This window comes from Tyto alba, unplaced genomic scaffold (assembly GCF_018691265.1).
Source record: "Tyto alba isolate M040663 unplaced genomic scaffold, T.alba_DEE_v4.0 Super-Scaffold_5, whole genome shotgun sequence".
In the NCBI taxonomy this organism is placed as follows: Eukaryota; Metazoa; Chordata; class Aves; order Strigiformes; family Tytonidae; genus Tyto; species Tyto alba.
Window position 1 is genome coordinate 22,915,097 of NW_024881326.1, and position 21,798 is coordinate 22,936,894.

Sequence of the window (21,798 nt, forward strand, 5' to 3'; positions counted from 1 at the left end):
TCTCCTGCAAAGTTTTCACAGTTTCCACCTTCTGGAGACATGGTAAAATGGAATTAATTGAAGAGGATTAACACAGTTTAGAGCCAGAGTTATCTCGCCTGTGCCTGCTGTCACCCTTGCAGCCGCTGCGCAGGAAGCCTCGTGCAAGGACGAGGTGTCCCGTATCGATAGCAGATCTACAGTCCCTATCTCACTGCCAGCCCAAGCAATCCGCGGGCTGGCTCAGATTTGCCTTTTGACACCCTATACACATCTTGTAGCAGGGTGAGTTTAGGATCCGTATTTTTTAACTGAACTCATTTACTCCATCAGTAAGAACAGCATCAGCACTTTTACTGCAGCACAGAGCACGCTTCTGTGTGGTAACAACGTATGACCATAAAAGCAAAGCAGAAGCCCATTAAAGCGGAAGGGAATCCAGTCTATCCTGTGGTTTGAAAATCACACTGTTTTGTGGTTCAGCCATAGTCAAAAAGAGGCACCTGAGAGTCAAGCAAGTTTCAACTCTTGCATCTAAATCCTTCTGCTCTTGACAAACTTTTAAGGAGTAATTTAACGTATGCACCAGGGTGGCCGTTTTGTTCTGTAACAGAAGCAGAGGATACGATGACCTTTCTCTTCATGTTGTTCAATCCATCTAAAAAGGAAGACTTCATTGTGCTTACTCTGAAACACGGAGATGTTCTCGTGCCATTATGCAAGACACATTGCTGTAAGCAGAATTTGTTCAACCACACTTCGAGGAAGAGCCTTTTTGGAACAGTATTTCAGCATCTTGCTGCCAGCCTGGGGCTCTCTTTACCACAGAGGCTTTGATTGTTGTAAATGGCAATGACTGCCAGGAGTGCGAATCACTGCATGGACTTTTACCAGTGGTACTGGTCCTGTCTGAACTGGTAACCACAGCTGGAATGCCTCAGCCCCAGAGACGTTCATGTACAGTGATTCAAAGAAATCCGGGCCTCACTTCTAGGCAATTTATGGTAGAAAACAGTGACTGTTCTAAGAATGACAGACCTTCATTTCCTTTTCCACTAGTCTCTCCTTTCTATATGATGTACATTTCCTCTCATTCTATTTTTGTAATGTCTACACTCATGGTATAATGTCCACATATTTTTCTCTGGTCTTACAGTTTTGAAGAAATTGCAAGATTGCATAAGGCCACAATTACGCTGACAGCCGGTGAAACACTCAGCATTTTGGAAAATAAACAAGCTGCAAATGATTTGCTCTTGTAAAGCTTTTCATAATCTGCCACTCTAAGAGAATGGATCACCAAAATCAACACGTATACAGAAATACAGCACACTTCTTTCTACAATACTTTTGATTTCAGTGCTGACCTTGAAACTCTGAGTGAAAAAAGAGATGGTGTCCAGGATTGTTAGGCACACTTCGGTGGCAATATTGCCCTCCAGTAACGCCTGGTGCACAATATCTGCTTCTGAGGTGCCTGCATCTGTGGGTGGAAAGCAAATCAGGAGGAAACAGTGTTCAACATTCCAGCTCCCACAAGATCTAAGTGCTGATATAGCTAAGATTCTCCCCTTGCACTTCACTGGGTTTGGGAGAGGAGGTTAGAATAGCAAGCTGCTGAATTTGACAGCTCCACTCAGAGAAGCTGCCTCAGCCTGATGTCAACCGAGGAAACCAATGTCAGTACTTCCTCTTAATCTCACTGTACCTAAAGCCAGACAGAGAATGAGGTGTCCAAGTTGTATCCGCAGAGGGGAAACAGCAAAGTGCTTCAATGGGGCAAAACGCAGCCACGTGGAGAGGCTTAGAGCAGCTCCCAGCCCAGGTCTCTGCAGCCCCCCTGCTCACTACCCAAAGCAAGGCATCGCCTGCACACACACTCAGCCAAGGAGCTGAGCCAAGACAGGCGAGAGGAAAAAGCCACGCAAGTCCTAAGTCTCAGGGGTGGCTTTCAAGGGGCTGGCTTAAATGTCACCCCCACCAATCTGGGAGTGTTGCAGGGAATTGTGGTGACCAGTGTAATTCTGCAGAGTTTGAATACCCCGAAGCACCAAGCAGCACGTGGGAAATGGCTACACGCAGTTTTCAGCAGGCTCCACAGTCCCCTCTCCCTCTGCTGTACTCTGCTGTACATACTGTGGTTGAGCGTGAAGGAGGTCTCCAAGCTGCCCAGATGCTGGAGCCGCACCTGCATCCCCCCAGCTCTGCTGCGGAGCGCTGGCATCGTCTGGGATTTCCTATCGGCTCCCGTGTGCTTGGATAACCAGGCATCGTGCACCCTGCAAGGGGAACCAAAGACTGCGGGTCTGGACGAGCAGCAGCGGCCACACCAGTACAGGATTACATGATGCACCAGGATGGAGACCTGGCCTCTCTGCAACTCGCTAATCTGGTTTATCCTGGACAATCCCAGTGGGACTGACCAGGCTGCTCTGGTTTTGCCTGCACCAGATGGCCCTAGAGCTAATGAAACAGCAGTGCTGCTGCTCGGGGAGCAGGGACGCAGCCGTGACTCGTGTCTCACCTGCAGCCGGCTGCGGGGGACACTGCCAACCTGTGCGGGCAGCCAGGGGTGCCTGGGGGTCTCACGCAGGAGCTGGAGGAGAGGGAAGGGGCAGGGTGCTCAGGGCGGGGGGGACTCTGCTCGCGACACGGCACTGAGCAGAGCCCCAGCCCCGCAGGCTTCCTGCCCGCTTGGGTCTGCCCAGCGCGGGTGTGCACGCTCCCTTCCTGCCCCGGCTGCAGCAACCAGCACGGAGGCAGCCCCCCCGCCAGTCCCAGGCAGGACAATACAGTACCTGGCAATATTTCTCTTCCCCACGTATCTGAAGTGAAATAAACACACCCTAGAAAGAAAATAAGGTATGTGTTACAGATCCTGCAGATCCAGAACATTTAAAATCTACCCTGTTCTTGCCTGCTGACACACTCCTCTGCGTATGAGGGTTTGGGTCTGTGTTTGTAAGTCACTTGACCTCACACCCTCGTTTTCCAAACCCTGTGGCACATCCCTGTCTCCTCACCCAACTGTTCCACCAAACCCGCTGCAAAGCAGAGGTTGTTCATGTTCTGGCAGGAGGCTGTGCCACGAGCCCTGCTCGCCTTCTGCACAGCCCAGACTGAGCCCCGGGCACCGCCACTTCACCATACTCCCTCGATATATACCCGTTTCTTCTCAGATGGTGGAAGAGCATTTCAGTACAACGTGGCCAGACATCCCTAGTGCTGCACAGGACGGCACGCACCCTGCGAGGCACACCATGCTCACGCCTTCTTCTTGGTCAATGCTGCCCGCACAAAGGCACAGGGTTTGAACTGCAGCCTCGTGATACTTACTCCAGAAGCACAAGGACGTTGATCAACTCTTGGGAGGAGAATTTGTTCCAGTAAGCTAAAAGAGTATCTGAAAGGAAAAAGCCAAAACAGTGCACTGAGATTTAAAAAATATCAAAGGGGAAGCTTACAGACCAAAACTGCCGGTGATGGTCTCTTGTCTTCCTGGCTGCCCCCCAGCGCCGTATTTTGAATATGGCTGAATCCAACAAGCAAGAGCCACCAACCTTCAGAGATCATCTTCACAATGTAGAGGTAGCACATCAGGAGCGTCCGGATCTCAAACTGGTCCAGCCGGCTGCAGTGCGACACGCTGCTCCTCGTCGAGCTTCTGCGGATCTAACGGGACACAGACGTGACACGGAGGCCGGTGCCCGAGCAGCGCGCAGGGCCAGACGCCACGCAGCGTGGGCACGGCAAACCTGGCACGCACCAGATGTCCTCCTGTCCCCCCACGGCACCACGCTTTGGAGACATCTCACCCTCTGGGGCTGCTGCCCAGCCAGCGATGAGCAGTCTGGAAACCCTGAACACATGGCTGAACGCTTCTCTGCCCAGAAATAAAACAGTCTGAGCAGAGAATAATGGCTTATCCAGCAAAACACGTGGCAGCCCTGCCTTGACTTCCCCAGCTCTCTGCAGCAGCTAAACTCCTGGACATCTTTGAAGTCACTTCAGAACAAAACGTCAGATATTAAAAAAGCAGGAAATTTCAGCTCAAAAAACTAACATTTTCTTTCCCCGATTTTTGGAAGTGTCTCTTGTTTTTCCTCCTTAGTGACTTAGGCAGAGAGAAGTGAAATCCTGCTAGTGAGTCAATCCGTATGTGAAAAGCTTGAGCATTGTGTGGTGGGAAAGATGACTTCTAAAGCTTTACCAATTTTTTTTGCATTCTCCATGCTCACCCTAGCCATATCCTCCAACAAATGGATACAATTAAGCTCCAAGCAGGATGCTTCTCTTAAAGCTGTGTCTCACATGTTTGGACAGTGAACCACAGATCTCATTTTTTTTTTATTCTGGGACAAGCTGTGGATGTGAGTCATAATAAGACAGAATTAAACATTCAGTTTAGAGTTGGAGATACGGTGCTATAGCCAGAACTTTGCTGTTGACCATGCCAAACCATCAAGTCATCACCCAACTCCCGCCAGGCAGAGAGGCGATAAAGCAGTGTGTCTACCTCTGCAGTGTGGAGTTACAGCCATGCTCCTCCACGTGGCACGGCTTTCGCGTGGTTTTGTGGATACTGCACTCCCTAACAGAAAAACTGCCTTCAACGACACTGAAAAATGTACCTTCAAGGACACAGAAGAGGATGTCTAGATGTCGGGAAGAGCTGAGCTGCAAGCAGTAACACATTCTGCAAACCCTGCCGGGATGGTTGAAGCATATGCTCAGAGCTTTGCTGAATACGAACAGTTTGACAGTCAAGTGTTTGGCTATACTTGGGTCTTACAGCTTTGTGATTCCTGCGGGAGAGCTTGGAAGGCGCCACCCCTGCTAAGCATGTCAGGACACAGCCAGCAGGAGCCCGGATAATCTTTGCCTTGCTTGTGGTAAGGGCCAAAGCTTTTAAAGATGCATCAAGGACTCACGCCAACCCAAGACATCTGGAAAGCGCCTTGAGGAAAACCAGGGGCTGGCTTGCACAAATACCTGATTTCCATACATGCAATCTGCCCTCAAGGAGAGTACACCGTCTGAATAGCGGGGTCATAGCTCTTTGTGGTGTGACCGTGGCCACTTTCTGCAAGTTTGGGGCTGTGGTTATCAGCCTGTGCTGATCTTCCTACAAATACCTCATCTTCTCTTAAGTCAGGGGTCATTGGCAATCTCACATCCCAGTGCTTTGCCTCCCAGCCGTGTGTGGAAACCAGTGTGAAGCACCATGCACTGGGCACTGGTCAGGCTCAGACCCATCCACGCAGAGCAGGCACGCCTGAGCACAGATAAATGCATCATGGGAGCAGAGGTTTTCCCCACAGATTTTGCCTTTCATCTTTGATAAGTAATTTGCCAACAGTTATATTTTTGGCTGAGAGCTTTGAAGAGGGAAAGCATACCAGCCCCGTGAGTCTGACCTCCTCTGTTAAACATGAATCTGTTTGTTTCCAAACACAGACATTTATAAGCTGGCTTTTGATAGCGTTTCCACAGGGAACTCCTTTTCCCTCCCCCTTATGTAACAGAGCCCACAGCCTGGTGCGGCGAGCACCATTCTGTCTAACCCCAGATACGTTACATTTTCACTCTGATCTGGGGAACCGGTTGCCCCCTCTGAGTTCAGGGATCCTTTCGAGTCCTCTCGCTTTATCGCGTGGCCGTTTGGAAGTGCTGCTCCACAGGCTGAAAAAACCAACAAAGCCCACAATTAACCCCTTTGCACCGGCACTCCTCAGTGCATCACGGAGGTGAGCGAAGGATGCCATTCGGACAGCACGGCTGGGGATTGCCAAAGCCCCATGTCGAAAGCTGATTAATCTGGAAGTGACAGTTACAGTGACACCACGTCCACGGAAAAGCATATAAACTCCGAGAGGTCTTTTGGCAGATGACTATTTCAGGTTTTGGGTAATGGGTTTTTGGGGCTGGTAACAGTTTCGTTGAAAATACATGGGAAAATTAGAGTTTAGAAAAATTGATTTACCTGGATCTTTGTCTGCAATCAGACTCGATCTATTTGATGGGGATGCAAAACTGCAAATGAATTCATCCCTGGATGCCTGCAAAGCAACATAAGGCTTTTGTGACCAATGAATGATAACACCTATTCTCTTACAGAAGAGAATAATGAAATAAAAAAAAGAAAATTAGAGCAGCTTTTGAAACACAAATAAAGAAAATCCAAACAACTATTTCCTTACTTCTGTAACAAGGAGATAAATGACTTGGCGAAGAGTACAAAGAATATCAGAAAATGTAAGTCATAGCAGTTTTTTTCATTTTTTATCATTTGAGCTGAAATTCTTAATTGTTTTTCTCAAATGTCTTTTGTTGTTGTTGTTGTTGTTTTGCCCCGAACAAGCAGGAAAGTCTAGTCTGCAAGGCTAAGCCCGCCTGGGAACCACACACAACCCTCAGGCAGGCGGGCAAATCCCCAGAACAGCTGCTGGAGTCCAAGGCCGAGCCCTGCTGCAACTCATTGTACTTGGAGGGACTTACCTCACCTCACCGCACTACGCGTACTGTAAAAAAACACCTTAAATGACAGCAAGAAAAGGGGCAGAGACGTTGTACCCAGTGCTACAAACAGAATAAAGTCACAGGAAAAAAAACAAATTAAAAGAAACAAGCACGTTACGGGGCTGTGGGGAGAAGAAATACACATTTATTTCTAAAGCTGAGCCTGGGTGCAGGCAGTGGAAGTCTCCCCGGGGGTGTGTGGGGAGAGGGGGACCGAGGAGGGGGGCGAAGAGGCGTCGCTGGGCTTTACTCACAGGGCTGGAGGCGGCCGCGCAGGAGTAGAGGGCCTCGCGGCTGGCTACGCGCGGGAGGTTCTCCAGGAGCAGCCCGAGCAGCGGCAGGTAGAGCTGGGCTATTTTTGCCTGCTGGTTCTGAAAAAAGACAGGGTAAGATGTAGGTAAGAGCTCAGGCTTTCACTGGAGCAAAAAAGGGAATCTCTTGAGCCAAAACACAGACATATATAAAAAGAATTATATGCACACGCAGAGAGTATGGGGTGTCTGAGGACACGAGTTGGTTTGGCTTCTCATCTCCCCCTCCACAGCTGCCAGGTAGGTATTACCCTTCTAGCAGCAAGCTTGGGGCTCTCAGGGATTTTGGGGGGCTCAGTAACGTTTCCAGTCATACAGGATGTGTAACAAACTAAATCCCGGATTTCCTAACTCTTTAACTGGCACTTCACTCACACAGCTTGATTTTCAAGTGCACCACCCAGGAGTACTGAAACAAAAACATTTGCTCCTTGCCTGGTGCTGACTATTGCTTCCAGTCAGGAATTCTCCGTAGCAAATGCTTTTAGTTAAAACAGTTTGTAGGAACAGATTAATCTGGATTAAGAGATACAGATCAAAAATGGTCTGGTAGATGTCTTCTAAATGCAGGGCCCTGATGTCCAATTCTTTTTTGTTAAAAATTTACCATTCTGGACTTGACAGAAAGGTTAAAGAAAAAAAAATAAATTTAAGGCTTGTGAATTGAATGGCACATTTTGACCAATACAAGAAACCAGTTTTTTTCTTCTGATTCAGTATGACAAAAGATAAAAGAAATCTTGAAAACGCCCATGGGTTGAGAAAACAGTCTCTCAGCCATCGATGGAGCCAGGGCTTCCTTGGCTGGAGCGAGACTACAGCAACAGAGCCTGCCACGCTCCGCCTGTCCTGCCCGTGATGTGAGTCTCTGCTTTGGTGCCTCGGGACACCAGCTGAGCATCCTGCCCCGGCTCCAGGCAGTTTCCTGGTCACGTAGCCTGGAGTACAACACACGTACAAAAATCCAGTGGGACAATTTTAAGACGGGTGCTGGTTTTGAGGAGGCAGGGAGAGTGCTGCACATTGAGGAGGCAAACAGCTCCTGAATTAGCGTGAGGATTTTCAGGCACTCAGAGGAGCAGAAACAGGCTGCCTCTGACCCAGTCTTGGCACAGAACTGGCAAATCTCTCCTGAAACATCAAGTCTTGCCAACTACCACGGGCTGCAGTTTTGTTTCCGGGCTGTGCAAGTCACCACAGATCCTCACTGCAGAGAAAAGCGAGCCCACCTCCCGCTCAGCCCTTCCAAACAGGCAGAGAAAGGAGAGAGGAGAGGACCTGGTCTGGGTCCAGGCAGAGCGCACGAGCCCCGGGGAACATTGGGGGGTCACTTCTCCCCCCCTGCATGCCCAGGAGGCTATCCACATTCCCACATGAAACTCAGGCATGCAGCACACTAGGAGCAATTTGAGGAGTTAAACTCTAAGCAGAGGCATGTTTTCAGCCTTGAGCAAGGACAAGTAGTGTCTGCAGAGGTAGCTGAGCACTTTCAAGGACATACGGGTCAGCAGAGAGTATCATCAAGAAAGAAAACAACCCCATCTCCAGGCTCTTTTAGCAATACCACACATTGAGCCTCTGACTGAAGAAAGCTGAAATCTACCCAGCGGAAATCCAGCATCTCATGAGAAGCCACAGATTCTCTCCTCTGATTCACTAATTGGTAAAACATGCAGCTGACTCGTAACAGACATCTGTCCTGTTTCCTAGTTAGAGTATATTAATGCAGGATGTTAATTTAAGCCCAAAACCAGAACACTGATGTTGCTTCATTTTGTTCAGCAGCCTCTTGGCTAACAACACCCTCAAGTTCCTTAATTGGTCAGGGCTTTATTATCTAAATACTCAGCATGAATAAGAGCACTGCCGTTATGTGACTGCACTGTTTGTGTTCCTAGATCATTTCTCAGAGCTGTTACGCCATAACTATCAGTTACAACAGTTCCCTAAAAAGTAGTGAAAATAGTCTTGGTGCACCATGCAAGATCTAAATCTCTGACGTGTATTTTTTCATAAAATTCAAGAACATTACATTTAAAAGCCAACAAAATATGCCTGACCTTGTGCTGGTATCTGTTGTCGAAGGCATGCTTTATCAAGAGATTTTTTAAGACTGAGATGGCTGTGTATCTGATATCATAGTTGTCCTGCAAGGCAACAGAGGCTTCTCTGAGAAGCATCCCCACCAGGAAATGATGTCTGCAATACTCATCAGTTAAACTGTATTCAAGATTTACATCTGAAAGAAAAAGCAGGACAATGGTTAAGGGAACTGTTCCCAATGGTCATGTAAGTCACAACGGTCTATGAGTACGTTCATCACTCTCTCTTTCCTACAGTGCACTGACATTTCAGTAAAGCCTGAACTGACTACAGTTTTCTCCATCATTGAATTAAGTCATATCAAAGAACTTGGCATCTTCCAGTCCAGTCTAATCATTAATTTCAGCCCTCGCCGTTTCAGCAGCAGCTAAGAGAAGGATTTCTGCAGTGTGATGCTTTACGAAGCTTAGCGCCCCAAAGAGGAATTTGTAAAGTCAGAGATGGATGAAACGGGGAAAGACAACAAGATTTATTGCCTGGGGGCTGCTTTGCTCCTGACTGGGGGTTATCCTGTAAACTCCCAAACTGCCCCGGCAGCGGTGGTGCCAGCCTCCACCGAGCAGCCGTGAGGGTGGTAACGGGCAGTGGAGACGGCGCGCTCATCACGGTCCCCCAGCCCTAGCAGTGCCGCCTCTGCAGCTCCTTCCACATCCTCAGTGAAATCTGCATTCCCTCCCGCCAGGCCAGAGAGCAGAGCAAAGGCAAATACTCCTGCTGGGACGAGGGATGCAAACAAAGACACGGTGCCAAGTGACCGCTACTGCATCCTCCAGAAGCTCACACAGCTGGGATTTCCAGCCCCGCTGCAAGGACCGGGGAGCTAAGGCAGGGTTCCAGGCAGCTGCGTGCCAAAAACTGTGAGACTCCCTTAGCTTCCCACCAGCAGACACTGAGCAGAGAGCTCCTTAAAAGCTGCAGTGACTGCCAGCAGCAAGGCAGCTCGGTACCTAATCACCTTGGTTAACTTAACTTGTACCCTGCAACTCATACAGGTTCAGGCTGCGATCAAAGGAGCGGCTGCTACCAGGGTAAGGCATCATTTCCACAGCGTGCCTGGGTAATGCAGCAGAGAAGCGACAGAGACACAGATTTCAGTGCAGGGGGTGCCTGTGCGTTCAGGCAGCTATGACTGACCTCGCCCTGACACCGTTATCTCCGTCAGGCAACCCCTATGCCTAATCAGAGCCACAACAGGCACCATTTGACTGCTGCATTTTGGCACTAAGCCTCCCAGAGGGACAACCCCAAAGCTGTGTGTTCTTCCCCCAAAGGGGACAAATGCTGGGTGCTCAGATCAGACTTTTTTTTTAAACTCCACAGGTGTGAAAGTTTTTCTGTGGTAAGGCAGGGTGCGTACACACAGCTTTGAAAATCTCAGCCAAAGGGTTCCAACAGCTCTGTGGCTGCAGAAGATATTTTTAAGTTCGTTTATTCATCAGTAGCATATACGGGTTTGTGAAAATCTGATTCAGAGGAAAGAGAAAGCAATCCAGAGCATTATCTAGCTTGTTAGTCATGTTAGCAAACGTCTAAGTGTCACACAGCGTGGTTATTTCATTAGTTGGATGCAAGATAATTGATTGGAAGCTGCATGTTTGATTTGACATTAGAGGATTCAGTGATCCCAGTTGGACCTACCTACTGAAGTGAACCGTTCCACAGCAAATGAAAAAAAATCTAATTCATGTGTAAAAAGAAAAGGGACAAATAAAAACACAGCAAAAAATAAACAGGAATAAATAATGCTCTAAATCTTGGAGAAATGGGATGGTACGTCATGTTTTAGTATCACTTTTAAGGCTATTGCTTAACTCCCAGCCTCTGCCAATCTCTTGGGTTCTTTGCTATCACAAGATTGCAAAAACAACTCTGTGCTGCTGGTTGTGAGGGCAGGCTTGGGCTGATGAAACACACACGTCCCCCAGGCGAGGCAGCAGGGACGCAGAGCAGCAACCAGCCCCTCATTAGCCAAGATGTTTCAGAGAAACTGCTCCAAGATGCAGTGCTCCAACTCAACAGGATGTGGTCGCAGGGATGTGCTCTGCCTGCAGGACCGTCCCCACCAGCTTCTGCTGCAGAAGCCCTCTTCATTCACCTTCCTGGGGACTATTCCTTCTTTTCCCAGAAACAGAGTAGTAGGGGACAGGGCACAGCCCTTCTCTCTTCATTCAAGTAAGCTGATAAAGAGGTGAGGCACGCCAGCAGGCTATCTCCTTGCTGGTGTGCCCGTCACACCTCCCCGCCTCTGAGCCTGCCATCCCCTGTCATCACAGGTCTGTCCATAAAAGCAGACAATCACCCCACGCCTGTGCCGTGGCAGGCAGAGCACAGACACCATTGCAAAGGCAATTCTGCTACCTGAGGATAGGCTGCTCTACTGTCAAGAGATGTGTGTGAATGACAACCACTACCACATGTTAAAGTATATATTTTAAAAATAAAACTTCAGCTGGTAGGCCTTAGTCACAGTAAAACAGATGAGGAAAGGTGAGCTCTTCAGTTTAACCATCGCAAAGGCAAAGGTGAATGTTAACCAAGATCCTTATGTTATCATGCCACTAACGAGCAATGGGGAGGGCACCACGGTTGTGTGTTTTTCTCAGAAATTTCTAGCACTGCACTTTGTTAAACTACGCCAGGCAAGTAGCCAAACTGATGTAAGAGATTAGTAGCTGGTCCAAAAAGCTCTGAGCTGTCAGAAACATACCAAAATAAGGGAAAATTTCTGCTACTTCTGACACCTGGATGTACAGGAAACCACTGAGATTTGTATGGCTGAACCCTGAGGAACAACTAAACATTCCCTTGCCTCCATCAGAATAAATCATAGAATCATAAATCCACTAGACTTTCACATGGGGGAATCCCAAACCTCACTCTCCTCTCCAGTACTTATCTTGCCAGGTGTTGTGGTTTGAGCCTGGTTGGCAGCCAACCACCCCGCAGCCGCTCACCCACCCTCCCCCCCCTGCCTGGGAATGGGGGAGGGAATTGGAGGGGTAAAGGGAGACTCACAGGTCGAGATAGAAACAGTTTAATAGTGGTAATAAAATGAAAACAATGTCAGTAACAGAAAATATAAACGGGCAATGCACAATGCAATTGCTCACCACCTGCTGACCAATATCCAGCCCGTTCCCGGCCAGCGATCCCGAAATACCAAGATCCTGCAATCGCAATCCCAGAGAGAGAGAGAGAGAGAGCCCCCCTTCCCGACCACCCCTCCTCTACACAGTGAGCATGACGTTCCATGATATGGAATATTCCCTTGGCCAGTTTGGGTCTGGTGCTGTGGCCGTGCTCCCTCCCTGCTTCCTGTGCCCTTGCGCACGGGCAGGACATGGGGAGTTGAAGAGCCCTTGAAATCTCAGCAGCAGCCAAAATCATCAGCGTGCTCTCAGCATTCTTCTCATACCAAACCCAATGCTGAATCCAAAACACAGCACTGTTCTAGTTACCAAAAAGAAACATTAACTCTATTCCAGCCCAAACCACGACACCAGGCTATTAGCGCCCAAACCTGGCAACCTTTACTGTATTTATCTAGGAGAGATGAGCAACTAGGACTCAGAGGGAGTGAGGCTGTGTCTGTAGCAACCTGAGGAGGCTGGCGAGGCACGCTGCTGGGCTCAGCACCCTGCTGGGCTCAGCACCCTGCTGGGCTCAGCACCCTGTGTCGGGCGCTGTCATCGGCAGCAGAGCTGCAGCCATCCACGCTTGCACAGCACCTCAGCTCAGCCCCCTGCCAGCCCCATCTGCCCTGTGGTGAGCAGCACCAGGGCCACAGGGGACACGGTGTGACAGGGAGAGTGGCCTGGATAGGTGGGGGTGCCACATACGTATGCCCTCGGTATGTGCCAAGGACAGGCGTGGGCTTCAGTTCTGCACTGGCTGCTTTCAGCCCAGGTTTGAGTACAAGCTTGAAACGTGCTGTGCACTGCTATACCCTTGGTCAAAATGAAAGCAGAAGGTAACCTAAATCACCTTCTTGTGGCCACAATGAGAGCTGGCAGCGAAGCAGTGAATTCTGTATCTCCATTCTCTACAGCACCGATCGATGAGACACTCTGCTTCCCAGGGGATGCTGACACTCATGGGAACAAAGGATTACACCCGCCCAATTTGTGTAGTTACTTACACAGGGGCAGTTTCCTTTCAGATGGTTAGTCCCATGCAAACGTAAATATAGGAAATGCTGACGAGACTGATTGCATACCATTCTGGAGCGAAATGATGTAAACCTGCCAGAAGAGCATCTTTTCCTGAGTTTAATGTAAATTAGGCTAACCAGGACCCAAATTTCCTTGGCACCAAACCAAATTCCATCTGGTCAGAAGCCATCAAGAGTAATAAATTATAGAGCTCTAGCTAGTCTCTCGAGAAAGGACATACCTTGAACTCTTTGCAGCTTGGGTTTGGAAAAGGTCATTGGTAAGTTCAGAGGAATGTAGTGCTCATGATTGCAAATGGTTTGAAGAAATTCAAACTTGTATTCAACCAGCAGCTGAGGAAAAAAAAAAAAAAAAAGACAAACACAATCTGTGTTTTCAATTTGACTCATTTGCTTCTAGTTCAATGTGTTTGTTGCACAAGGATTGGGAAATCTAAATAGCATTTGGTGAAACTCGGTAATAATTGGCAAATTTTTGTGCTGTTCCCCCTAAGAGCCAGTGCATGCGGCTGTCACTTGGGACTTCTTTACCTTTTTATCCAGACTATTAACCAATCTCTCCTTCAGTTCTGAGTTTTTACATTGTTTTAAAGCTTAGCTGCATATGGGCTCTCAGCCCACACGAAGAGGTCTCTGCAAGAACAGTGTCTAAAAGGCCTCCAAGAGCCATATGAAATAATCACTCCAGAACTTTGGCTGATGTAGATATGTACAACTGCAAACCACCTTTCAAGAAACATACTGCTTACCTTAGGGTCTTTTGGGCTGAATCCAGAAATGTAATCATTTATCAAGTTAAAAACAAATCCTCTGTCCATAAAAGTCAAACAACGCTGGAGAAAAAATAGCAACATGTGACCAATCCTTAAAAATAAAAGTAATCATCCTAAATCGTCTTGATACTACCAGCTTGCCAGCAGCCAGATTTGATCTTCTGGGCTGCTGCTGACTTTCCAAAATGTACTTGATCTTGTTTTGCTGAAATTATTTGGCTGACCTCACTTAAGTCTCCAGTGGACAACAGAAATATTTAAAATGAGAGCACACGTATTTGCTCTTAGGTTTTAAACAGTTGCTAGGCATGACTGAAAACCCTAGATAACATATAGAGTATCATAGTCTCTTGGAAAGAGAAGGCTTCTTCCTAGGAAAGCTTATCGCCTCCAGAGTTTTTATCACATTGAAGAAACCAAAGAGAGGATTAAGTGCAAACACATTTGTCAACAGAATTGTTTGGGTTTGCTTTGCTTTTTTTTTTTTTTTTTTTCTGATAAAAGCCTGGGAGAAGGGAAGAAACCGCTGACCTTCAGGAAGTTTGCCAAGCTAAAGTTGACATTCCTGGACTCCTCCGGGATTTCGTTATAGCGAATGGTCACATGAGGGATGACGGCGAGCAGCAGCGAATGCAGGGCGTGCTGGTAGGACTCGGGGAACCGCTGGCCTCTGGGCAGCTGAAACCAACAGCACGTCCCGCGCTCAGGGCTGCAAGCGAGCAGCTGGGGAGAGCCCCGCGCAGGCGCAAGTTCCCTTTAGCATTTGATTATGTTGTCTCCTAATCAAACACTGGCACTGAGCAAGCACTGGCTGAAACTGCACTAGCTAGTAACAGAAAAGGAGGCTGCATGAGGAATATGGAGATCTGGAATTTTTAAAGTACAATTGAGAGTGAAAAGGGGAAGAAGGGAAAAGTAAAGCGGAACAGAAGGAAAGATGTGGCTAGCTGGTCAGCTTGTCAGGGTTTTTTTTTTTAAATAAAGAGTTAAATAGTTTTTCACAGAAACTTTAGGAGGAGAGTTTGTTTGTGATGGTTCTGTAACGCAACATCGAACAAATTCATTTTTACCTTGATTTTGTTTTCTTCCAGTAAGTACATTGCCATGGACTTCGCCAGCGCTTCAAAGAAAAACCATGAGTACTAGAACAAACAAATAATACTATTATTTTTCTCAGCAGGATTGAACATGTTTGATTATGTGGGGAAGCAGCAGTGTGGGAGGGACAGCTCACATTCAAAAGGCATTTTGTAAGCACGGCTGTGCTTGCGCAGCTAGCTTGGCATGGGTGCCTTTGTTACCTGGAGGAGTCCTGCCAGTCTTGGGGTGGGAATAGCTCCATCCCCTCTGCACCCCAATGCACCCTGCAAAGAGCCAGCACAGTTTGGGGTGCAAAGGCCCAGACAGGCAGAAAGCCAGTGTGCCTCCTGTGAGTCACCCCTCACATGTGGCTTGAAGAAAACTGGCAAAATAAAAAGCCCTTTGCTGTGTGCTGCCATAAGCTTCAACACAGCCAGGTCCCCTGCAAGAATTCATCTCTGCTCTAAGGGGAGAACCTCAAGGATGTGGATGTGAGAAGCTGCCCTGGTAACTTTGCTCCTGTGGTGGGTTTGGACGGGTGAAAGCATTGGGCTTTATACCAGACCCCCTTTTCCTCCCCTCCACCCTTGGCAGCCAAGTCCTGCCAATACTTCACCTTGAGTAGCTTATTGATGGCTAGAAAATCTGCCGACTGCTTCAAGATTGTAGCCATGGAAAGGACCAGGATCTCATGGGTCATCTTCACCTGTGTGACACTGGGTTTCTCAGCTCGAAAGACGTACTGAGGCAAGAGGAACAGTGTCAGCAGCGCGCCCGCTCCCAGCAGAGAGCTTTGCAGAACTGTGTGTCACAACTGACCTTTATGAAAGAGCGCAAGTAGTGCTCCAGACCTTCTTCGTGGCACTTGGACACAATGTGCAGAAGAACCCTGGGGAAAAACGTGGCTTCTCTTCAGCACGCAATGCGAGGGCAAGTTCTTCCAGCTCACAAAAGCAGCCACCATCCTGCTCAACCCCAAAAGCCTCACTGCTGGCACAGCCTGGTTTGCAGAGCAAATGCAGTCCCCCCCCCCCCCCCCCAGCTTCTGGTGCCGCAGCACCCTCGCCACAGCACAGCCCCTCACCAGAGCACTCAGAGTTCAGGTGGCCAAAGCCTTTTCTCCACTTTGATGCCAGACCAGGAGTCTCCCAGACCAGCTGCCTTCAATGCTCAAGGCTCCCTGCACGACGAGGTGAGGTGGAGCATTTCTCCGTGGGGGACATGTCCTATTCTTTGGCCTCCATGCATGCCAGGATTAAAGCCTGCCACTACTTAAATTCACGTTGCAGTGAGCATTAGGCACCTGAATAATGCTCAACTGTTAGAAAAGCTGAAAACAAAAATATTTAACTTAATCTGTTCTGCACCCAGTTCTCTTTGGCTGTATCTATCGAGAGCAAGCCCACTTGCCCCTCCTGCACACCCTACAGATTGATCCACACTGTACGGTTTATCATGTGTTGAGTCTGTCCTCATTGGGACCCCTCTCCTAATGATAATACAAGTGACAATGAACAACTACACTACATCAAATCTGCAAGTTGAACACAAAACCCCCACAGAATCTTTGCTGAGAAGCGGGAATGGGGAGAAAAAAATCTCCATTGCTGGTATACTCCGATACCTTCCTGCATACTCTGAATTCATTAATTCCTTGCTACATACACTGGAATACTTCTGGGCTGTTGCCTTGCAGTTCACTGGGGACAGGCAGACCCTGGGGAACAAGCCAGCCCTCTGGAAACACTCCAGGTGGCTGATGAAGGCAGCAAGCACCCGGTTTCCCCAGCCAACACTGGGGATTTACATTCCAGTCCCAGCCAGAGGGAACAACAAACTATTGCACATTGTCACAGAACCCACAGGCCAAACCAAAGGGAGGAGTTTACAAGCCCTTTATCAGATAAAGTGGGTTTTAAATTCCACTCGGAATGTCTGGATGAGAAAACAGTTGTCATTAAGCAGAAAGCCATTGACAAACTGGAAAGCATCAGGCCAAGCTTTGAAAAGAAATCTCTGGAAGTGAAGGTGGGAGCTGGTCACCCAGTAGGTAGCTGGGGTCACTTGTTACCCTGTCCTTGCCCTCTGGTGATTCAGAGTGGGACCTCAGTGCTCCACAGGGGAGAAGTCCCCACAACCTGTCCCACACGGCTCAGGACTGTGACTGCCACGGGCCCCACACCCCTGAGGGACCAGGGCTCAGCCTCCCACCTCTGGTTTCGTGGGAGCAAGATGCCTTTGGCACATGGATGCACGGTACCTCCGGGAAGCAGAGGAAGGTCTCCATGGAGTGGCATCCAGCGTCCCCCTTTGCACTGCAAAACCACGGGGGGGGAAGAGGGATGTTTTACTGCGTCCACCACTTCAGGGCTGTCATGGCCAGAACTAGACAGGGAAGGTGCTTTTGAACCTTCTGCTGCCTTCGGGCCCTGCGCACAGCAGCAGCTTTCTGTGGGGAGCAGGCCCTGGTCGGTGCTGCCCTCTTGGGGCTGCGGGCCCAGCAGAGCATCCCTAAACAAACCACCGGCCGCTGTTGGCTCCACGTTCTGAGCCCCCAAGGATGCAGCAGCTACACTTCGGCAGGGTAACACACCCAGCTCCGGGGCATTTTTAGCCATGCTTCCAAGACAGGGGACTGGTGTGCGGGGATGAGACCAGGACATCGCTCCCGTGGGGAAACCACATCTGCTGCCTGCAGCTGGGATGTGCCCGGGCACCCTGGAGCCTTTTGATGCCCCAATAACTTGGGTCCCGGAGCCATCCCCACCAGCAAACCCTTTTTCTTTTGAAAAAGGAACGAGGAGTATTTTTAAAGTGCCACATTTCCCCACGCTGCTCCCCTCCTCCCCGCGCAGCTCCCAGGACAAGAGCCCCACGGTGCCCCCTGTCACCCAGATGTGTTTTCACAGCGTGATCACGGGGAGCAAGCAGCCATGCTGTCACTTAGCACCTTGTACCAGGAAACCACACCCTGCATTGCACTGCAGTTTGTGGTTTTGCATTTGTAACTGAAGAAAACCGGGTGGTTTACCAGACACTCACATGGTGCAGTTGACAGCTACTTCATCTTCCTGGGTCACATTTGTAAGGACTCTAAATAGTTGCATAAGAATTACAGGTAGAAACTGAATCATTACTTGGATCTCCATGGCGTGCAAACACTAAAACAAATGTTCAAAACACAGACAACTTTTAGTTCAACATTTTGCAGATGTTAAATATTCATCATCCACAGACATTTCTGCGGCAATAGGACAGGCATTAGCAAATGCTTCAGGGTGTGGGCTTCAGCCTGCCAGAGGACAGGAGACCTTGAACCCACAGCTGCCTGCCTGCCAGCTGACAGATCCCAGCTGCATGCCTTCGGGGAGCAAATGAATCACTCGTGGCAGGTATTAATCTTCCTCTCAGATGTGCCCAGGCAGCTATGACTTAATTAGAGGTCACATACTATGATTTGACCCCAGTAACCCAGAATTTAAGGCTGAAGTTTTGCTCCCGATCCTTCTCGTCACTTGTGACAGTTTTTTTAAGTCCCTTTTTCACAGATGCCTTTGGAACATGGAAACCTGATGCCCAATGACTTGCAGTGGGACTTAAAAGAGCATAGCTTGCTACTGGAAATGGGATTTTAAGTGACTTGGTGAAGGTCAGGATCATCTGGTGCATACACTCTCCACCCATCCCATAGACCTCTTTTGCCTGAATCTCATGGAAAGAGTCTGGGAAAGACAGCGTGCCTCATTTGCAGTTTTCAAACCTGCAAATCTAACAAAAGGTTCTTAAATCTGTATCCAGTTAGTTAAATTACTGGAATTATTGAGGCATTAGTGGTAAGAAGCCCTCACCTGTGGTTAGCATGTAGATGTCTCCCTCTCTGCAGGCTGCAGCGAGGTCACTACGGCTGGGCAGGACTGCGGCCTACCCAGCCCCTTGGCAAAATGCTCCCAACAAAGCAACTGTTCTTTAAGTGATTGGCTTCAAAACCTGCCACTAGTTCTATTTCTTAAAATATTTATCCATTATCTGAAACACACCCAGTGACTTTGTGATGATAAATCCCCACCACGGGAAGCGGAGCTGTTGCTACGGCAGCATTCCCAAAAACAGGAGGTTATGGAAGGAAACAAGAACAGTAAACAGCTGAGAAATATATTCCCTGCAGAAGCCTTTGCTGGACCTGCTCCTAGGCCCTGACTCATGCCACAGTGACTGCTGAAAAGCTGGGCCTGGATCACAGATAATCTGTGGTCAAATTTAACTGACTGATAATCTCACAGATCTTTTCCAGCCTGAACAAAATTTCCTGTTTTGAATGGACAACCCTGAAAACAAGAAATTGTGCTACAGTTCAAAGGTTTGAATCATATCTAGGGCAGCAGGGGAGGGGTGTGCAAGCCCACCAGGAGGAGGGTTTGACATGAGCATGGCAGAGCGATGCTGACTACTTGTTTTATCTGCTGGGAGAGGCAGTGGGAAGCAGCACGCAGACAGCAGTCTTGTCAGTAAGCAAAGGTAAGGTTACTGCACAGTGCACCGGTCCCAGCACTGCAGGGGTCTGGGCATTCACTGACGGTCTGTAAAAACACAAACGAAGCCCACCGACAGGCACTGTTCACCTTTAGGTATTTTACAAGCTCTCCTGGGACTTCCTTTGCTCCCGCCTGAACCAGCTGGCAGTACTGGAAGAATTTGTGCAAGTGCATGTCCTGGAAGAGACAGACAAGTTCAATGCAGCAGCTTCAAGATTTGTCAACCACTACTCTGCAGCTTACACTTGAAAACCTGCTGATTTACCTGCGGCAGTAAGCCATGTCCCTATCAAACCCCATATCCCTACCAGTGACACTCTTGGTTCCCAGCTGCCACCTCCCAGGACTGCAGTACTGCTTCCTGCCTTTTCCAGCATACCCAGGCACTGCCCATCCCCTGGCTCACAACTGATCTTGAGATTGAGCACAAAACTTCCAGCAGTGTTGAAATTCTCCTGTGGCTGTACTACCCTGAGCCACAACCCCCATCCAACACTTGCCTGGAGAAGCGGGAGCCCTCCTCTCCCAGCTGTGACACTTCGAGACTGCCTCTCCATCTGCCTCACTGACCTCCTACTGTCCACCCGAGGCAGACTCTCCTTCCCATTCCCCTCCCTCCCTCCTTCTCCAAGGTTAAATTTAATTATTGCATCATTTAACCCTTAAAAGCATCTGGGAATGTAATCTGGTGGGGAGTGGAACTACTGTGCTGCTCTTAGTTCTGTACATAATCAGTAGGACCCCAAAACAGATTTAGATGAAGCTGAAAGCAAGTTACTGTGAACATAAATGCAGCTGATTACACCCAGCACAGGACAACAAGCCCTGCCAAGGGCATTTCCCCATAAGCAGTGCTGACAGGAGGTGCCCCAGAGCACGTGCTGGGGATCTTTGCTGTGCATCACATGAAGCTTGGGGAAGTCCATCACTACCATAACACGGCAGAACACACAAGGACTTGGTAAAACAGCCTGAACTGGTTTCAGAGGAAAAACAGGACACTTGTTTTGCAGTGTCCGCTGTTGTCAGAAAACTTTTTCTTTAAACTTAATAAACAGTCCAATATTTGGGGGAACCTTATTCCCACCAACTCTTCTCTCTTTTGCACCATCAAAGCAGCTCATTTGCTCAAATGTTTCGAAAGTCTTTAAGAGCAAGGTCTTTGACTCACCTGGGTGTAAATGGTCGAGTCCAAATGGATCCTGATTTTAAACAGTGGCTTTGCTCCATCCACCCACTTCGCGTCCACACTGGGCTGCTGTGAACAGACAACATTCAAGTACTTGGTTTCAGGCTGTGGTGAGAAGGTGGCTCTGTGCAGACAGACCCCTGGTCAGAAGGTACGGGTTGGGGTGGCAGAATGGGTTTCCCCACCCCCAGCACAGACACCAGTGGCCTGACCGCAGCCACGGTAGGGCAGAGGGGTCCCCTTGAGAACGTGCCCAGAGCATGTGCCCATTTCTGCTCTGCACCTTCTGCAACAGCGCAGTCCAGCCTGCCACAAAAATATTCTCTACAACCTACATAACCACGGAAAGGGGGATTAAAAGTGTCCTGTCTCCCATCCCTGAGAACCTTAAGCTTTGTGAGGGCTGCCCTGCAGTAGGGATCTTTCCAGCTGAGCAGAGCACCAACAGAAGCCCAGAACTTACAGGAGTAACAAAAGCTCAGCTTTCCTCTTCCTTTTACATTTAAGTCCATTTTAAATGGCCTTCCTACCCTTCGTGACTCTGTGTCTCCAAGACCCAGGTAGCCCGGTGGAAGGTTGGATGAAACAGGCAAATGCCGCTCCAGGGTGACAATCCGCCCATCCTTCAGCAATGGGACCCAGGCATATCCCACTGTGGAGGCAACCAGTGGACCAAAGTTAGCAGACACACAGCAATACACATTTAGCTCAAGCTCCAAAAGGAGCTGTGTCTCACCCTGAGAAGATCAAACTCACAGTTGTGCAAGCGGCTTCGACGAGGCTGGGACTGACCACGTCAGCCCTGCTAAAGCACGTGTTACCCGCTGACTTGGTGAACAAAATTCAGACACAGCACAACCAAGATCAGCAGTGGGTTTGAGGGGCAGCAACAGTGCGTGAGCCACGGCTGTGCACCGTGACGAGGGTCCTTCGGTCGCCCAGGGACTGGCTGGATGGAGAGGCGTCCCAAAAAGCGGGACCTGGGTGCGCTCAGTCTCTTACACGTCGGCAGATCGGCCTCTGAGGCCCTGATCTCATGTCAAGTTTTTGTTGGTGACTTGACTAAGAATAGCCCATTCGTGCAAGCCAAGTCAAGGACACACAGAAATAGCTGTCAGACTGCAGCAAAAATTTGAGCTTT

General features: G+C 48.9%; 1 protein-coding gene across 7 annotated transcripts in view; it reads right to left on the reverse strand.

Annotated features, from left to right (window-relative positions):
• DOCK11 (dedicator of cytokinesis 11) overlaps positions 1-21,798 on the reverse strand; it is an 84,984-nt gene that overhangs the window by 25,199 nt on the left and 37,987 nt on the right. For 3 of the 7 annotated variants that reach the window (XR_006166933.1, XM_042807156.1, XM_042807161.1), the window contains exons 21-41: positions 21,188-21,309; positions 20,640-20,726; positions 19,556-19,645; positions 17,979-18,097; positions 15,756-15,825; positions 15,553-15,678; positions 14,927-14,998; positions 14,388-14,534; positions 13,833-13,916; positions 13,305-13,416; positions 10,551-10,589; positions 8,870-9,048; positions 6,753-6,869; positions 5,963-6,038; positions 5,558-5,661; positions 3,540-3,651; positions 3,316-3,382; positions 2,778-2,825; positions 2,504-2,575; positions 2,116-2,258; positions 1,347-1,462 (exon numbers count right to left, since the gene is read on the reverse strand). Coding sequence is in view for 6 of the 7 variants with exons in the window: in XM_042807156.1 (XP_042663090.1) it covers positions 1,347-1,462; positions 2,116-2,258; positions 2,504-2,575; positions 2,778-2,825; positions 3,316-3,382; positions 3,540-3,651; positions 5,558-5,661; positions 5,963-6,038; positions 6,753-6,869; positions 8,870-9,048; positions 10,551-10,589; positions 13,305-13,416; positions 13,833-13,916; positions 14,388-14,534; positions 14,927-14,998; positions 15,553-15,678; positions 15,756-15,825; positions 17,979-18,097; positions 19,556-19,645; positions 20,640-20,726; positions 21,188-21,309 (2,102 nt within the window). In the remaining variant the exon portion in view is untranslated. The remainder of the gene's footprint in view (positions 1-1,346; positions 1,463-2,115; positions 2,259-2,503; positions 2,576-2,777; positions 2,826-3,315; positions 3,383-3,539; positions 3,652-5,557; positions 5,662-5,962; positions 6,039-6,752; positions 6,870-8,869; positions 9,049-10,550; positions 10,590-13,304; positions 13,417-13,832; positions 13,917-14,387; positions 14,535-14,926; positions 14,999-15,552; positions 15,679-15,755; positions 15,826-17,978; positions 18,098-19,555; positions 19,646-20,639; positions 20,727-21,187; positions 21,310-21,798) is intronic. The other 4 variants (XM_042807157.1, XM_042807158.1, XM_042807159.1 and 1 more) reach the window with 4 other exon arrangements.